The sequence below is a fragment of the Anthonomus grandis genome, chromosome 8 (assembly GCF_022605725.1).
Source record: "Anthonomus grandis grandis chromosome 8, icAntGran1.3, whole genome shotgun sequence".
NCBI lineage: Eukaryota > Metazoa > Arthropoda > Insecta > Coleoptera > Curculionidae > Anthonomus > Anthonomus grandis.
In genome coordinates, this window is record NC_065553.1 from 12,886,830 (window position 1) to 12,906,353 (window position 19,524).

General features: G+C 28.8%; 1 protein-coding gene across 1 annotated transcript in view; it reads right to left on the minus strand.

The window, feature by feature from the left end:
• Nucleotides 1–19,524, minus strand: part of LOC126739770 (BAI1-associated protein 3) — a 57,771-nt gene that overhangs the window by 15,917 nt on the left and 22,330 nt on the right. The window contains exons 6-8 of the mRNA XM_050445579.1: nt 19,272–19,415; nt 10,674–10,786; nt 10,400–10,568 (exon numbers count right to left, since the gene is read on the minus strand). Of these exons, the coding sequence (XP_050301536.1) occupies nt 10,400–10,568; nt 10,674–10,786; nt 19,272–19,415 (426 nt within the window). The remainder of the gene's footprint in view (nt 1–10,399; nt 10,569–10,673; nt 10,787–19,271; nt 19,416–19,524) is intronic.

Sequence of the window (19,524 nt, forward strand, 5' to 3'; positions counted from 1 at the left end):
TTATTGCATTATGTTACAATGCCTCTTAAATTAAATATAGGTCTATATATCCATTCTCGTCATTTCAAAGACCATTCTGGTTTCCTCGTAAAACGTATTTTATCTCATCGGTGATTTTCCAATAAATCATATTACGAAAGTTTTATACTTTCATAAATAGCGCAGTTTCTGGCTTTGTACCATTTAACTTTAGGCAATTTAAAAGTAAATAAAATAGTTATATTCCTTTATAAATACACTATATAAATTTTCTTAGTAAAACTATCTTCATACATTTTAGAGGAAATACAGAGGAGTCTTCGAATTAAACTCGAGCTAACTAACTTTTAAATATATTACTTTAGATTTCATATGGCGTGCCATTTCCATTTTAGTTATGCATTTATATTTATATTACAAGTAAAAACCGCAATCTAAAAATGATAGAATAATATAATCAAGTCATTCTGAATCCAACGAGACCATCCGCAAGATCGTAGCTTTTACGATAGCCGAGATATGGCATTTTTGATGCCCATTTTTGGCCTCAAAAACGGACGTCGAAAACGACTTTTTCAGGATTTTCAAAGTGCTCTCATTCCCTTGGTTCTGCTCGGATCCTGTTATAACCCGGTGTTTTCGTAATCTAGGTGATCAGAATAAGACGCTAGGATACTTAGTTTGATTTCGAAAAAAATCAATTTTTGGTGAAAAAATTCGATACGGGGAGGTATACCCGAAAAATGAAAAATTGGAGCAAAAGATTACCTAAAGCTCAAAGCCCTCTGCCCATTAATAAATTTTATTGCTCGAAAGTATAAATTGTATGATTTCCTGATGAATACTAACTAATATTTCATTACGAATAATTAGTTTTGTGAGAAGCATTATTGTTGCCAACAGGTTAAGTGCCTGAAAATTAGTTCGCAAACTAATTTGTAGCCTTCTAACTGGATTTCCTGACTAGTTTGAAACTGTTGTACGAACAAACTTTATTTATAAAGCTATATATTGTTAAAATGGGGGTATAAAAGACATACAAGTCCCTATTCAGAATGTTTTTGTAATTCAAGAGTATATTTAAAATGCTGCAAATATACAAGCTGATAAATTTAGCGGCAGCTGGGGACACATAAGACTTCTAAGATTAATACTTCTAATACGTTAATATATAAAGGGTGTTTTTTTTTAGAGGCGGAGAACTTTTATTTGGCATCACTGTTTTTTATGACAGCCGACCATCGATTCATCATGAACAGACGCACGCCGAAACAACGTTTCCAAATTGTTCAAATTTATTTTGAAAGACATGGTTCTATTCGAGAAACACATCGGGCATTACGTGAGTTTTATGGTGCTCATAATCGTCCTTCAGAGAGATTAATTCGAGAAACTGTTGATCGTTTTCGCAATACTTTTACTCTAGTCGATAATACGCATCCCGTAAGACGCCGTACAGTGCGCACGCAACAAGCGATAGCTGTGTCATCCAAATGTGTCAATTCGTCGTCGTTCTCAACAAGTGAACTTATGTCCTTCTTACTTCCACTTTATGGAAAATTTTGCGCAAAGATCTCGAATTGCGAGCATATAAAATTCAACTTGTCCAGGAGTTAAAACCCTAGGATCATCTTTTGTACCGTACATTAGCTGAATGGGCGGAAGGAAAAATTGCTGTTGATCCACGATTTCATATGAAAATTTTGTTCAGTGATGAAGCACACTTTTGGTTAAATGGCTATGTAAACAAGCAGAATTGCCGAATTTGGGGGATGAGAATCCACGAGCTATTACCGTTACATCCAGAAAATCTAACCGTTTGGTGCGCTTTATAGGCCGGTGGAATCATTGGTCCTTATGTCTTCAGAAATGCTGATGGTCAGAACGTTACAGTAAACGGTGAGCGATACAGAAACATGATAACCAACTTTTTTGTGCCTCAATTGGAAGCCGTTGCAGGCGTTGCAGAAATGTGGTTTCAGCAGGACGGTGCCACGTGCCATACAGCGTGCCAAACAATTAATTTACTGCAAGAGACATTCGAGCAACGAATAATTTCACGGAATGGATCTGTAAACTGGCCAGCTCGTTCGTGCGACTTGACGCCATTAGATTATTTTCTTTGGGGCTATGTTAAGCCGCATGTCTAATGTCTACGCTGATAAACCTGAAACACTTGAGCACTTGAAAGCCAACATACGACGCGTGATTGCCGAAATACAGCCTGCAGTACTGAAAAGAGTGTGTGAAAATTGGACCTCTAGATTACGCCACGTACGCGCCAGCCGTGGAGGTCACATGCCCGAAATCATTTTTAAATATTAATGCCAAAAAAAATTCTTTAATATAAAAGCAAATTCGTTCATATCAATAAAATATTTTGTGTTTAATTTCAATTTAAAGTTCTCCGCCTCTAAAAAAACACCGTTTATAATAGTTTGTATACGTTTTCAATTTAAAAAAGCATTTTATTTTATATTCATGGAGCATACATTGTTATTAAACATAAAAAAGTATTATCACTTCACTTTTAATACTGTGTTTTACGAGTAAAATGCAGTAGATCTCTATCATACCTGAAAAATATTAAAATTCTTGGGTGGATAACATTTTTGTAAGAATTAATAAAGAGGAAATAATAAATAATAGATCTCTTAATTGCAAGCTATATATAAGCTTCCAATTAAGAGATCTCCTAAAAATCTTACCTAAATATTTAAGAAAAATTAATACTGATGGGATTTTTTTTATAGGAATCTCATAGTAATAGTAATGCTTGAATTAAAGGAGTATAATCATCGGGTTTTTACAGTTTCCCGAATTAACTTATGGCATTGGTGGAGATTGATTCTAGATGTTGCTTGATTTTACGAAGAAAAGGGTCCTCGAATTCAGAGTTCTAGCTAAAGGACTTTATAATTAAATGATTGCGTGAGAGATTTAATGATTAAGACATTTATTTACAGAAATTAGTGAAGCTCTAGAAATAATATTTTCGGCTGGTCGATACTCGAATAGTCGATAGTCGAAATACCCTGTATTTCCTGTTCATTTCCTGTATAAGTGAGAACTTTATTAAAAAATATAATTAAAAATATGTATAGCTTAAAATAACGAGTTTTCGAAAACATGCCATCGAAACTAATAAACAACCAAATTTAATTATAAAATTAATTAAGCATTAGCTAATTTATTTTATAATGTCAAACATATTCACACAATAATACCTTTTTAGGCGCCATTATTTTGATATTTTATAAACCACCGATATTTAGTTAACACAAAACATGAATTCGTTCAATCAAATCTAGCCTAAATCAGATTTCCATAATTTATGAAATAACTCAATTTAGTTTGTTTAGCCCTGCTCCTATGGGGATTCGCAGTAATAACATACATAATGAAAATAAATGAAATGAAATTATTCGTTATATAGGCATCTGCTTTTAAATGAATAATAATAATTAAAATGAAATTTGTTTATAAAGTTATGTTTGGTTTTTTTTAAATGCTTATGTATAAATTTGATAAATTATGGGTTGACATTTTATATATAGAATATTACACCCGACTAGACATCATTTGTCACTGATTACTAGATAAATTTTTTAATAGTAGATTTTTTAATTTTTGTCAACTTTAAACGATTGTTATATTATCAACAAAATAGCTATTTAACAGAGGAAAAAAGCACATAAAATAAATTCCATAATAAATAAAAGAGAAATATTTCGGTGGATATTGGAAGTAAAAATAGGCATTTTATTTTTCGAAACTAATTAGTGTTACTAGTAGAGGTTTTTGTATTTTTTAAATATAATAAGTAGCAACGGCAATCACTAACTTTCGAATTTTGAATTAAACACTATAATCAAAATTTTTTCTTTCAAAAAAATTTAATATTTCAGGTAGAATCCCTATACTAAAACATTCAAAATATATATTTATTTCATAAATCATACCCATATGAATTTTCAATAAATATTTTTATTGCAATAAATATATACTAATAAGGATTATATATTTTATGCAATAAATGGAATCTGCAGCAGCTTTTTTAGTTTACATACATTATAATTATATTAAATGTATAGATATGATGACGTTTAATAATTGTACTGAAACAAAAGAATTTAGAGTTATATGACATACCCCATTTAAAAAATAATTAAAAAAAAACTACTATGAGAAAAGTTATGTTGGTACATTACAATTATTGTTTCTTGTTTGTCTATTTAATAATTACAATTAGCGGTTATTTTTATAAAATTCTTATTTTAGAAGAGTAAAAATATTTTATAGGATTTGTTTCTGATTAATAAAAACGTTAGTACATAACTCGTAAATGAAAAAGCTTTAATTTGTCCCATCTTAAGTGATAATCAAATATTATATTTTTGCATTTTTTATTTATCCTCAATTAATGTATTATTTATGATAAATTCTATTTTATTACTGGAGGGTAAGCTACTTATTTAATAATTTGCGCTTAGCGTCTGAAAATCTTTAGCTACTATTATGAAAAAAAAAAAGAATTGCTAGAACTGGTACAAAGCTTACATTAGTCTTTTGCAGCCATTGTAAATATAAATAAGAAAGGTATAGTAAATATGCCTACCTTATCAAACTATTAAATAACTTGAAATTGGCTCCATATAAAAACGAAAGTACATACAAAAATTAAAGAAGCAAAAAATTCATTAGATTTCTAAAAAGTACGAAAGGCCAATTAAAAGCAATATGTACATGTTTAAATCTATAGTATTTCCTTCCAAAATAAAACAATGTTAAATTTTCATGTAGTACATGTTAAACAATTTGCAGAAGCGGGTAATAGGAAACGCAATTTGATTTTCGGCTGCCACTTTATACAGAGGATAGAGAGAATTCCAATAACAATAATGAACAATTTGAAGCACAAACACTTAATCGATTTTCATTAAAAGTGTGCTTCATCACCGTTAATTGGAGCACCGTTTAAGATTTAAGCTCTTTTATATGTGTTCATACACTCATGCTGCTATTGGATACACTTTAATTAATTGCCAATAAATTATATTTTTAAACTAAGTTGTTGATTTATGGTCGCTTTTCTCTTCAGATGTTGCAAAATTATGTTCCTCAACAATATTTTCTAATATGTTTAAAATTAACGTAAAAGTCAAACATAATAATACTGTGAATTAAATCGTTGGCTCAATAATTTTCTCTCTCTAGTATATATTTAGAACTGTATTTTTTATAATTAAATAATTTTTTTTTGTTGCAAAATAATGTCTTGAAATATTGACATAAAATGTTTGTAATTTTATTTTTTAATACTATTAGACATAATCACTTACTATATTGCTGAATAATCCCTAAAAAGAAATATTTATTTTAAAATAATATATGACAAAAGGTCAAGAGCCAGAAAAAACAGTTAATATTGGATTACTAATATTTTAATATTACTGGTATACTTGTTGTTATAAAGTTATTATTTATATAGTTTATTATATTTATAATATCATTTAGTCCTAATGAGTTTTTTCAAGGTTGTATATATCCAAAAATATTACCAGTTTAAGTGTTTCAAAAAAAATTAGTTGAAGCATTTCACAATATTGTAAGGATACTTAAGAGAACGGGAAAAACGCTACAATTGGTTGCGCAACCTAAACGATTAAGAATAAAGAAAATGTTTTTTTTTTAATCAAAATCACCAATATAAAATATAGGCTAGTATTAACTAAAAATATTCCTAAAAAATGTCTAAAAAAAAACAAAAAAAATATGTTTATATGTAAGGGTTTTATTTTATTTTAAATTTCTGAGTTTTTATATTGAAATTTCGTATATTTAAAATAGCTAAGCAGAAGTACTAAATATGTGAATTTATTTCAATTTACACTGAAAAATTACGGTAGGTTAAGATTTTAGGTTAATTACTACTGGTATGAAGAATATATAAATTTTATTAGGTTAGTAGGACTGAGGCTACTGAGAAAGATAATCATGTTGATGCGTTTTTCGTAATTTTAAAGATTTTGGGGAAAACTGTTTCTAAGTACCAATCTTATTTTACCAGTAAGAAATTGTGTTATTTAAATAAAAAGTTAATAAATAAATACCGCCTATTACATATATTAAAAGTCAAATTACTAATTATCTTTGATACAATAAATAAAATGGTAAAATGGCTTAAAGAACAATAGTATAATTAAGAAAAGTCTGATGTCTGAAGATTTGAAGTTTAAACATTTTTTTGAGGTATTATATAACCTAATATAAACTTAATATTAAACACACTCGGTACTAGATCGTCTAACTGTTAATAACCATTTTTACGACCTGTGTTTGCGCGGCCTTCCGCAAAAACCTCCTGTGTTATCCTGATCCTGACTGACCCCTAGGTAAGTCTTTTTACTTTTAATTTAATTCAATCACTTTTATATTTTTCGTCAGCAGGCTGTGGTGTAAAACCGTCCAAAGGTACATGAACCATTGCAACCTATAAATTTTACAGTCTATAGGGCCTCAATTGATTAGAACCATTTTCTAATCAATGGCACCCTATTACCATGAAGGCCGCGCAAACACTGGTCTCAAATTTATATTGATTTATAAAATTATTAATAATTTAATAGACTGCCCTTTCTGTCTGGAAAATTTACATATCAACGTTAATCCTTATATTTTGCGTAATAGATCGACCTTTAGCATCTCAAGATATTCTTCAAACTATTTGTCTAACTCTCCATTGTTCAGATGCGCCCGTAGTTTTAATAATTTTCAAGAAACTAATTTGAATAATGATATATGTTTCTATAGTATGGCTTCATTTAAGCGATACTTAAAAAATCTACCTAATTTCGCAAAGAACGATAAATATTGTCCTTTTTTTCCCTATTGTCATTATTCATATGTATATATGCTTCTTTATTGTTTATAAGAGATACTATTAAATAAGTTAGTTAGGTTTATATTGCTTGGTGTATTTGTTGGGTTTGGTGAAAATGTAATGGTTGGCAAAGCGCTTACTTGTATTTAAATTCATAAGATACTTTGTGCTTTCCTATTATTGGATTGCTTAGTCTATCTGTAGGAGAGCCTTGTACTTAAATAAATAAATAAATAAATGTTTTAAGATTTAAAATATTAGTTAGTAGTTGTTTATATAATTCTTTTTAAGTATTCACCGTATAAAAATTATATCTGAAAAAGTCCTTGAGGTTGTTTAAATAAAAAAAAATTTTCGGTGCATTAAGATATTTGTATTATCTATTTTTGAATCTCTTAACCTAACCTCAACTCTACTAATGACGTAATAATTATTATGTTATTTGTCAACCATATTTTCAAAGTACCAAAATGCGCGAAAAAACTTTATTTATATAAAATTATGTGTTACTATTTCAAGTCATTATTTTACTAGAAAAAAATTAATTCACTTAAAAGAAACTAATATTAAATGTATACTAGAGAAAGGAAATATGAGGGAGCTAACCTCTAGACAAAAATAAATAAAAATAAAATAAAAACACATAAACTTTTTAGACCTATGTGAGGTAATCTTGTCAGACTACCTTAATACTGTCAAAGTGGACTGTAACTAAAAAACATCCTTTACTTAGGATTACTTTATTAAGCAACAATACAAAAATGCTTCATGTCAGAAGCCCTGTCTTGCTTAAAGTTACTTACTGACTAACTGCGTTTTTATTCAAGTGTCCTCGTGCACGCAATGTTAAATTAATCTTAAATCTACTACAAAGAATATATTGTGTCTCACTTAAAAAACACTACATGATTATCGTCAAACTGAAAAGTCAGCGTTTTCACTAAATCCGGCGAATGTCTTCTTGAGCGGTATATCTGATGGATTGTTCAGGCTATAATTTTGCCGATTTATTTTTGTGGTTATTTTTCAATAACGAATACCGAACAACCTATTTTACATAGTAATAAGACAGAAACTTTGTCCCAAACAAAAAACTCTAAATATAATTATGTCTACAAAATCTATTTTATTTGGTTATATATACAATATACAATATGCTAATATAAGAATATTTCTTAAAGGGTCTAAACCTTTTTGCAAAGTATATTCAATCAAATATAATAAAGAATGAAAGATTGAAAAGTTTAATATATTTTGCTCAAATATTAACCAAAATCCGAAGAATACGAATTACGTATATAGTATACTCACAACAGACAAATATTTCCCGACGTTCCATTTCCCCGAATGATAACATAAAATAAATGAAACGATGCTGTTTACATTCCAATTTTTCGAGTTGTTCCATTGTAAAATGACGATATTTCAGTGTAACATATGTATGACCGGATTTCGATTATATTACGGAATTGTCGGAATGCAATAACTGCGATTTCTGTCGGAGCGGTGTCGAATATTGATAATAATTTTCCGTTTTTCGAATATTTAATTAAATTTTCGTTTAACACAAGGGCACGTATTGAATATTTAAGTTTTATCTATTTTTTGCAGCTGTTTCATATTATCTTCATAAGCTCGCTTAATAAAATGTATAAAAGATACAATTTTAGAACAAATATTTTACGAATTATATAAGGCTTTAAAAGAGAAAATTAAAAGTAGTCAATTAGAATTTTGTCTGTTTTTAAATCATCATCTAATTTACAAGAATGGAATCAATACAGTCGAATAACAATAATGAACGCGCGTCTAGGGATTATAGAATTCCTTAAGTTTTGATACAATCAAAAGGGTTCTAGTAGTCGACAAAGGCTAAATGTAGTGCTCGAAAAGTGGTTGATCGTGATTGATAATCAACCGGTTTGTTATTATTATAAGTCATTTATATACTAAGGAGGCAAAATTCTATTTCTAGGAACCCATACTCATCAAGAAAATGATTAGATGATATAAAAAAGGTAGAAAAATCGAATTCTTATTTACATATCTCTATCTCAGTCTGAGAATTAGAAGAGTATAAAAAGGAAGTGATATTTTCCGGTTATATTTTGACAAACCAAGGGAGAAAAAAAAAGGTGGAAAAGTCGAATTCTCGACTTTTCTGAATTTCTGAAATTCTGAAATGAATCTCAGTCTCATAATTAGAAAAGTATGAAATTGAGGTGATGTTTTTCGAGTACAATCTAACAAACTAAGGAAGAAAAACACTCTTTTCAGGCAATCCAGACAGTGTTAAGAAAATTAAGCGATGATGTGAAAAAGTCGAATTCTCATTTATATATTTCTATCTCAGTCTTATAAATAGAAGAATGGAAATAAAGTGACATTTTCTGAGTATCTTTTGGCATGTTAAGAGAGAAAAACGCTATTTCCAGGCAATACAGATACTGTTAAGGGAATGAGGCGATGATATAGAAAATATAGAAAAGTCGAATTCTCATTTATATATTTCTATCTCAGTCTAATAGTCTTCTAATATCTCTTTTAACAGTCAATTAGAAGAGTATGGAAGTAAAGTGATGTTTTTCGAGTATCTTTTAACATGTTAAGTGAGAAAAACGCTATTTCCAGTCAGTCCAGACATTAAAAAAAACGACGCGGTGATGAGTCATATTCTCATTTATACAGTTTATATAATTCTAAAATTGCACTGAACTTTCGTAATATCTAAATTGATTTTTGTTTATTAGTTTCTTTTTGACCAGGTATATGTAATGTAATTAAAATATAATAAGGATAATGGATATGTCTGTAATTTGATACTGTATTGCTATTTAGTCCCTTAAATTAATATTTTTTAAGGTTAATAACTTCTAAGTGAACATCATTTATTGTCTTTATTTGGCACGCTATGCACGCCATCTGCTAAACAACTTTAGTTACAAAATAGCTAATACGTATTTAATTTACTAATTAAACCAAAAAGTTGAATATTGTATCTAAGCCAATTTTTTTATATGAAACAGTGACAAATTTATTTTTGATTTAGGTAATTTGTCATTTATCAGTTTCTTATAAATTTGATTATTGTATTGAGGAAAAAGTTATAATGCCAAATTACGTTTATTTTTAGAAACTTATTTTAATTGAAATAACAATGTACAAATATTTTACCAACATATCGATTACAGAGTAAATACTTCCTTAAAATCCTATCGTTAATTAGTAAAATTTCACAAATCATTGGTTGGCCAATATACTCACCTAAAATCAACAACCTTCGTTTATGCGAAATTCCATTTAGATTAATGAGCAATTTGGAGGAACAAACATCAGAATAATCGATTATTTGAACGAAATGCTGTTTTATTTTAATGTAATTGGGGTTGACTAATTAAAAATTAACTAACTTTTGAAGTATGATAAGAAACTTTGTTTTATGTAAAAAAAAATCATTTATAATATCTACATGAATTTTTTTTAAATTACTCTGGAATATCATGTAAATACCACGAATTAAATAATAAATAATTTTACCTGATTCGTCCTTGTACGGAACTTCTTTGTGATCTTGCATCCAGTTTAAACCAACCTTCCAATCCTGTTGAAGGAATATCTTGTAAAGGTATCGTCACACATCCCAAAAAATCATCTTGAGAGCTCTGACGGGCTGACTGGCATACTTGCTTAAAGAATCGACCCAATCCTTAAACAAGAAATTATTGATTTAATATCTCAGATTAAACCACTCTTTTATTACCTAAAAAATAAGAAAAATATGAAGAAATAACAGTTAAAAAATATACTTTACCTCTTACTCCTCTAACTTCATTAAGTTTGCTAACTGCTTCTAGAACTGAGCTTTCGTCATCATGGTCCCAAATGTCTAAGTGAAGTGAGTCACCATTTATGTCATCTATATCGCTAAAGAAAGAATGTAGAAATGTAGTGTTCTCAGTGATGATCTTAAAGAATTTGGATACGATTGGATACATTTATCCCGTCTCTTTTTTGTAACCAAATGTTTGTTTTAAGAAAAACATTTTTCTTTCTTATCAATTTAAAATTATATTTTTGTGAATTTTCAAAATCATCGAATGGAAGCTACTATAAACTTTCTTTTTTAATTTAATTAAAAATTAATTACTTCAGAAGTGATTTTAAGAATTCATCGATGCGGAATTAGTTCATTTTTTGCCCTATTTGAATTGCAAATTATTAAATATTCATCGTAGCATTAAATTGACCATGGAGACGGTAAATTTTTTTTTTTAACTTGAAAATAAGAAAAGGATTATTTCAAAAAGAAATTAAAGAATATAATAATAAACGATATTTATATACAGGGTGATTGAGGGTTGATGGGACCTTAGACGTTTACTACATAGAATGGAAAATGGATTTTTTTTTTGAAAATTTGACATGATGGATTTTAGCTGGTGATCTAACGATTAAAAATATCTTTAGCGATACAGCGTTGCCGCTTATACCAAAAAATAGTAGCAACTTTGTTATTTTAAATAGAATACCCTGTATATTATTTTATTTTCCGATCCGTTATCACTTCGTGATAGCGTTTTTGTATGTAAGTCGTTTCTATACCTATCTTTAGTGGTTTTCGAGAAATTAATTATTTTCTTTATTTTTTGACCAAAACATAGCTCCAAATAAATTTTTATTATTACGGCACTGGAACGCGCAGAAAATTGAAATGATAAAGGTAATTTACGGAAGTATTGTACATTAGTTTTCACTATAAAAATTTGTTCTACGTTATACAGGGTTGCTCAAAATTAGCGATTTTACTGCTAGATACAAAAATTGTAATATATACTATATGTATTCTAAAAGGAAATTGAAATCCCTTTCTAACGAGGTATTATGTTCTTATATCTAAGTAGTTCAGTTTCTGAAATAAAAGTAATTTTCTGTAAAAATCGGAATATTTTGACATATTTGCTTTATTGATGTTTGACCGTTACATTTTGTTGATTAATAGTAAATACCTATGGCCTAAAAATTCATTAAAATGGAAAGAAACATGAAGTTTTGGATGAATCTATTTATTATTCATGGGCAATGTGACAAAATGGTAGCAAGAACATGCAGAAAGTTTACCGAAATTAAGAAAATAATAGAAATATTTTTATTATTATTTATCTTATTATTTTAACTGTGATTTAATAGTTTAACACTAAAAGTAATACAAAATAATTCCTTATTGCCTTTAAAATTAAAAAAAATCATAATTAGCTTAGTAGTGAATCCGGTCTAGATCCAGAGCTTCGGAACTTATCTTAAAAATTATATTTTGTAATAATTAATTTAAAAATTATTTTTAAAAAATTTTGTACTATATCTGCATCTATAGGCCTTTAAAATAACTTCTGAGATAACTACTCTTTTATTTCCTTAAGTTCCGTTTAGTTTATTGGAGCCTGTAAATACCAAATGCCAACTTTGATCTAGGTCCTACTCAAATCGTAAAATATCTATTTAGACTTTAATTAATATAATTTAGGGCTTCAAAAAGTACGGTAAAAAAATATATTTTTCTAGACCTATAAATTATAAAACATTTACTCAAACAGAGCCAACTTAAATCAGTAGAGATGTTTTTTTCCTTTAGTGCCTAATTATAAATATTTTAACCTAGAAAGTTGAAAACATAATTTTTTTATTACTTTTAAAATAAAAAAATGTAATAATTATCTTGGTAGTGAATCACTGTCAATCCAAATAATAAATTTGGTAGAATATTTTTAAATGTATAATCCTAACAAAAACAGAAATTTGATAGGTCAACAAAATTAAAAGAAAATATTTCTCGATGATCTAATTAGAAACATCGCCGTGATAATTGAAATAAGAAATTAATATCTTGATTAACAATCGATTACTTTTATTGGACTAATGGATTTTGTAGAATTGGGTGATATTTTAAAAAAATATCTCTTGTTAGCTTAGAGGGCAATAATAATTATCTTTTTGGAAAAACATTTGGAGCCACTAATTTTCTAAATTTTATCGACTTGGACCCAAAAAATTATATATGTTTAAAGATTCATCGATACTAATTTTTTTGCTCTACATGGATTGTAATAATAAAATATTTATTAAAGCATTGATTTTTTTACCTTTTTAATACAGTATGTATTAAATCTAGAATTTATTTATAATTTAAAATAATAAGTCGTCAACATCATCTGAGACATAAAATTAACATATTTTCTTCAGTAGTAATAAAAATTTTATATTATACATGTCCAACATCCTTTTTTTCATTCATTTTAGACATTTGTTCCATAAATAAATATACTTCTTAAGGACTTGGCAATAATGATCTTAGTGGTAAATTTAAAGAGTCACCATCACGAAACCATTACATCGGAAATAAAAAAAAACATTATCTCAATCTTCAACTTTAAGATCAGTAAGCCCCAAACCAAGTACAAAAAATATTTGATTGTTACTGCCTTGGAAACAATACTCAGATAAATTATTGTCTAAAAAAACTAATTCATTTGTATTATTTGTTTCATTCCTTTCCTACAAAGCAATAAATCACACCGCAATACTTCGTCTATATTCAAATCCGAACTCGAGAAAATAAATATTTATAGGCGATAACGATTCGTATACCTCAGAAAATCAGTCAGGGGATTTCATATCCAAAGCTTTTAAGTAAATGAGTTACAACCTCTTATCGCGACCCTCGTTCCTTCTAATGTAAAGTCCCATTCCAGGAATTGAGGCTCTATCCCCCTTGAATTATTTTACTTCTTTTCGCCTTAGTTTTTCGGGTTAAATACAGAAACAGACGATATCATTTATTTCATTCAGCACTTTGTAATTCAGTTTGGAAGTAAAAAGGAGAGAAAAATAATTATTGTACTGCCGTTAAATATAATTTCAAGGTACAGAGGTAAGAGTAATGATCGTCATTATTATCGAGCGGGATTTCATTTCAATTATAATCGAAATTATTTTAAATTATCCTGATATAGGATGGTTATCTGAAAACTGCGTCAATGGATTATAAGAAAATATTGAAAATTTGGTAACAAGATAAGTTCTTTGGAGAATACGCAACTAAATTACTTTTATAATGTGGAATTTTCTTTTATAATGGAAGTAGATTGACAAATAACGGAATAGCCTATACAGGTTGGGAAATCGATCATTAAGTGTTTAAAGGCAAAATACGGAAACGCGCAGGCAATGGTTCACTCAGCTACTTACCTGCTATACCATTGTTGTTTAGTTCGACGTTAGTAAGCATCTTACTTTGATAGGGGTAACTATATTACTTGCAACAAAATGATTACGCTGAAATTCAGGCATTTCTAAAATATTTTTCTGATGCAATCTTTAAATACATAAGTATACAACCCACATAGAATCGTAATCTCAAAATTTTTAATATGCTATTTCCAGAAGAGTTTCCGGTTGATGAAATTGGCACAAGCAACAATTATCTCTCGCAGCTTCTCCAAATTTGTTGGTCTACTATATTCGTGTTTGTAAACGGTCTCCTTAAGATAATTTTTAAAATAAAAGACATTTGGGGATAAAAGTCTGTGTAGTCGTTTTTTCCTGATTTCGAGATAAAGACAACTTGCACCTCTCACCATAACTTGCAAGGGAAGTAGCCCTGGGAAAACATCAATAACTTGATGATATATGAAGTAAGTAACTTTAACCCATTTTGCAGGAGGCATGGGATATACATGCTCAAAGATTTAAAGCGTAACCTTTTAAGTGTATTATCTTTTGTTAGTATAGCATACTATACTTTCGATCGTTTTAAATAAATTCAATTTTCTGCTTTAAAAAGCAGTCTTAGAGTGAAAGTTTTGTGAGTTAGCAATAACAACCAAATTTAAGAAGGGTATAATTTTTTTTCACAGAAGAATGTAGAATTTTCAAAGAATATAAAAGCTGAATTTAATGTTTTTGAACTTAAATTACCCGAAATTGATTAATTAGAGATCGACTACTATATATGAGTTAAATTGTTTGTTTTTGCATTTGAAGATTAATAATATTGATTCTTTTTTTTAATTACACCAAGCTAACAATTTATAAAAGATTTCTCTAAATTTATAGTTGACTTGAAAACATATGTTCTAATATTTAATCTAATTTATTTTTGCTTACCAACATACCTCACATTTATCATATTTCTATTCTTGTTGATATTAAATAAATAAGTTTTTAAAGACGTATTTGGTAAACTGAAAATGTATTAAGTACAATTTTTGCTGCCAGTGTATCGAGAACTTTTTTAATTGTGCGTGTAACATAATCAATATGCCAAAGTTACCATCTTAATTGTAAAACACAGTTACGAGCTTATACACGCTTATTACGAGGTATGATACAGGGTGGTATTAATATCCGCGATGTCATAGAAGCTGTATATTTTACCAAGAGCCTTATAGGAACGTTTTGGCAGAGATTTAAAAAAAAATAGTGATATGAAAGAAAAACATACTGATCCAATAAGAGCAACAGAATCTATACATGATAATCTTTCAGGCATTACTAACCCCCAATATTACGTCCCCCTTCAAATCTGTGGGCATGGAGCGGTTATATCCATGCCTCCTGCAAAACGGGTTAAATATAATATTAATTACTTCGCTTGCTCAGAACCACTTCCCTTGCAAGTTATGGCGATTTCTACTTCTACGGGCCTGACTCTACAGCATCACGTGACAAAGGTGGAGAATGCTCTGGGATATAGAAAAATCTTCCTAGGCGTATTCCTAGATAGTTAAGGGTCGTTTGAAAATACTACTTTCGCAGTAATCTGCCAAGCACTGAAAGAATGTTATGACCCAGGACCCTGTTTAGTGAGATGAGTCTAAAGAGTTGCTGTTAGCAAAAGCAAAAGCTACAAATTATTGAAGTTAAGTTGGTTCAACAGTCGAGGTATTCATAGGCTCTGTTAACAAGTACTTTTCCTCTTGTATTTACTTTTCTTTAAATTTTATTATTTCGAATTTTCTATCTATTACTTTTTTTAATTGTAATACATTATTATTTTCCCAGTATACTACGATAAAGTTTTGTGTTTTTGATAAATTAATGTTCAGCAGTGTTTCAAAATAAATTCAGATAGGTTGGATTTTAATATTTTTCTAATCAATTTAAAATTTTATTTAATTGTTTTAATATCTTTATCCCCTATAGACCATTTTGATGTGTGATTTGATGTATTTGATTTAAATTATTTCTATTGTAATTATAACCTTTTTTATTTTATTTTTTATCGCAAGTATGTATTTAACTAACTTCTTAAATAAATGTAACAAAGTAATTTGACTTTCATTGATTTTTTTACTTTTCCAGACATTTTTTAATTTCACACTTTGGCTTTGGCACCCATTTTTTTAATTGTGCTAAATACACTCAAATATATTATTTCGCTAGAATAAAGTGAATTATAGCAATAAACCGCTCTAAGTTAACAGCAGCTAGTTGAGTCGAACGCACAAAAGTAATTTTAAGTCGAACGAATCTTAAAGGCATACATTTTTAAGGATTTTGTGTTGAAACTTTAAGTCAAATAAAATCTGTGATAAACTACTTAATTTATAGTTTTACTACAATTCACCGAAGCAGTTTCCGTAGAATCACCCTATGTAGAATGATTTACAGTTATTACAGGAACGAACCTGTGACCCAAATTAGAAAAAAAGTCAAAAGAGCCATTTAAAAGTGGATTTAAACTTTCGCTGCGCCTTTACATTTTGTTCTGGTTTCTATGTTCCCATGGGTATAATACCGCAAAAACGTGCTTGAGGGGTGTATCCACCCACTACGTTTTTTTCAAGCGCTTTAAATATAATTACTTATTTAATATGCTCCTGGCATCCTAACCCAATAGTTTACAATTTCGAGTACGGGTTTTGTGTCAAATTTAATTAAAAAAAGAAACTTTTATTTTATAAGGGAAAAATGTTAATGAATGCGTTTGAGTTTAATATAATGAAAACAAGGGTTTTATTAAATATATTTTATGGGAAATAACAGGGCTACGATCGTTTTTAATTGTTTTGTTCATTGTAATTTTCTGACAGTTATAAATGAATTCAAATCGGTTACCAGGAATTATTTTGTGTAATTGTAATTAAATACTAAAATTAGATATATTTAATATAATTTTTGTTGTATGTTTTAAAGGAATTTTACTATTATTGTATTAAATGTAAAAAAAGTGAAAGAAAGAAACTATAAGGCACAAGCGTATCGTTTTTTTTTTTATTTTTAAGCCAAATGAATGCCTAGAAATAATAAAACATAAAATACTTCATATTTTAATGGGAATTATTTTAGAGGTTATGTTTGATCTGTATACTTTTTATCTTTTTTCAGTTCTACTAAAAAAATATGCATTTTTCATGTTTGTTTAATTTTTTCAGGAGTCTTAAAATAATGAAATTTCCTTTGAAATGTCCACACAAGAAGAGAACATTTTTTCTAAAAAACATTTTTTTTCTCTTTTTCCAATAGCGTGTTCTAAACAAGTTTAGTTATAGTATTGTAAAAAATTTCTGTCAGTAGTTCAGTATTCATCAGTCTTTAAATTATTTTTTTACCAGATCAGATCCCCTTTAATCATATGGTCGCTGTGATTTCACTCTTCTCTACTTGGATACAAAGTTTCTAAAAAAGTGTAGGTTTTATGGCTTCTGTTATACCTCAGCAAGCGAGTATTTTACTTTGCTTTGATCTTACTTTAATTTGCAGTGTCTTTAGCTATTATGTCAGAGCTGTATAAGCGCCATATAGCAGCACTTGGGTTGTAAGATTCATATCTGTTTCTGCATTTAGATTTATGCAAGTATTTAACTTCTCTCAGTTGTAAAAGTTTTAAGGCCCGTAATTTCCACCTATTTATAAACAACACTATTATAAATTTAAGTGAACTGATATTTAAACCTTCTTTTTTTGTCAATTCTCTCATAGTATTTTTGTCTGATTATAGTCATCTGCATATCCTGCTGGGTTTGGCTTTATTTAGTTTTAGGAGCACCCGCTTTATAAAAGGGGGGACAAGACCCCTCAGTAGAGGTTTTCATTTAATTTGCTACTTTATAATCTGCTTTTGGGCATACAGTCAATTTATTTGTATCAACTTCAAGTCCCTTTGCGACTCTTGTTAGAGATTTAAATAATGTTTTGTCAAACACGCCTTTTATGTCTAGAGAGGTGACCATCATCACTCTTTGTTCTTCAAAGTCTTATTTACTTTGGATGCTAATAGGTGTAGTGCTGTATTTTATTGAATTAAAAAAAAAGGACGATTAACTAGGGCTCCGTCTCTAGTGTGGATGTATATTAATTTTTCATGTGTCTTTGGAGCAGATCATAGCAGACTGACATTAAGAACGGTTGGTTTTTCCAGGCTTGGTTATAGCTTAGGACCTAATAATGAAAAAAGCCTTCTTCAGGTAACAAAAATACATTCTCCAATTTTTTTTCCTTTTCTCTCGTGTAAATGATAAATTAAAATACGATTAAGAAAAGATTGGGAGAGCCCAAAAAGTACAAACAAATATTTATAGTTTTAAGATTTTTTAAATAATCAAGAACTATTGTATTGTAGGGTTTTTATATATATTAAGGCGACCCTGTACCCTCCAGTTACTTTTAGAGTTTCCCTGCTGTATGTTTTTAATAAGACCATTATTTTCTGGATCTATAGGTGATTGATCCATAGTTATTCTTACATGAATTTAAGTTGACGATAGTTTTCCCAGTTATATGATATCTTGACCCTTTTGCATTTGTACAAAATATTTGTAAAAAATTTATATATATTCTAAGATGGTTCCAATATTAGTTATAAAAGTTTAATAAAACTTTAAAAATATTGATTTTATTATTTTAAGGCTACTTGGGTTACTCGCATTACTAAAAATTATATTACTAAAATTAAATTAATGCAGATTTAAATTGCATTCCTCTATACCAAATTCATAATTATTCTCTTGATAAATAACTAACATAAAAACACTTATTGGGGTTACTCGGATAACTAACAACTGCATGCCCAGCGAGTAATAACGGAAGCGAATTATTTAAATTAAACAAGTTCTAAGAAAATTTCGACGCACGTTCCCGTTTGTAAGCTGTAATTTTAAACTAATCCCTTAGGAACGGTCTAGAATCATATTTCCGAGAATATAACTCAATTTATCTTAAAGGCACACATAATCGCCCCAAGTTTTAAGTGGTCTAATAACTAAAAGTAAACAAATAGTAAATGACGGAGCGTTCGATTAATTTAATATTTTATGAACTGTAAAATGTCCCATAAAAGTTTTATCAAAGTACCCTCTTTTTTAGGCCACAGACATCGAATTCACGTAGCATCAATAATTAAACAAATACTTACAATCGAAACTTCTCATTCCATTTTGGATTTAGGGTATGAGGTTTCACGGAAGTGGCCCTTATAAACTTTGCAGGAAGGGCTCCGCCCAAGCTATCCCGGTGTTCCCTTACTCTTCCTTCTTTTCTTTTAAAACTTAATTTGAAGCTGCAAAAGAATTTATTAATTTGAAACTTCATGTCCATTTTTTAATTAAATAGTTTGGTATTAATTCAATGATCGATGAGGAAATATTTCCTCATCTATCACAGATACT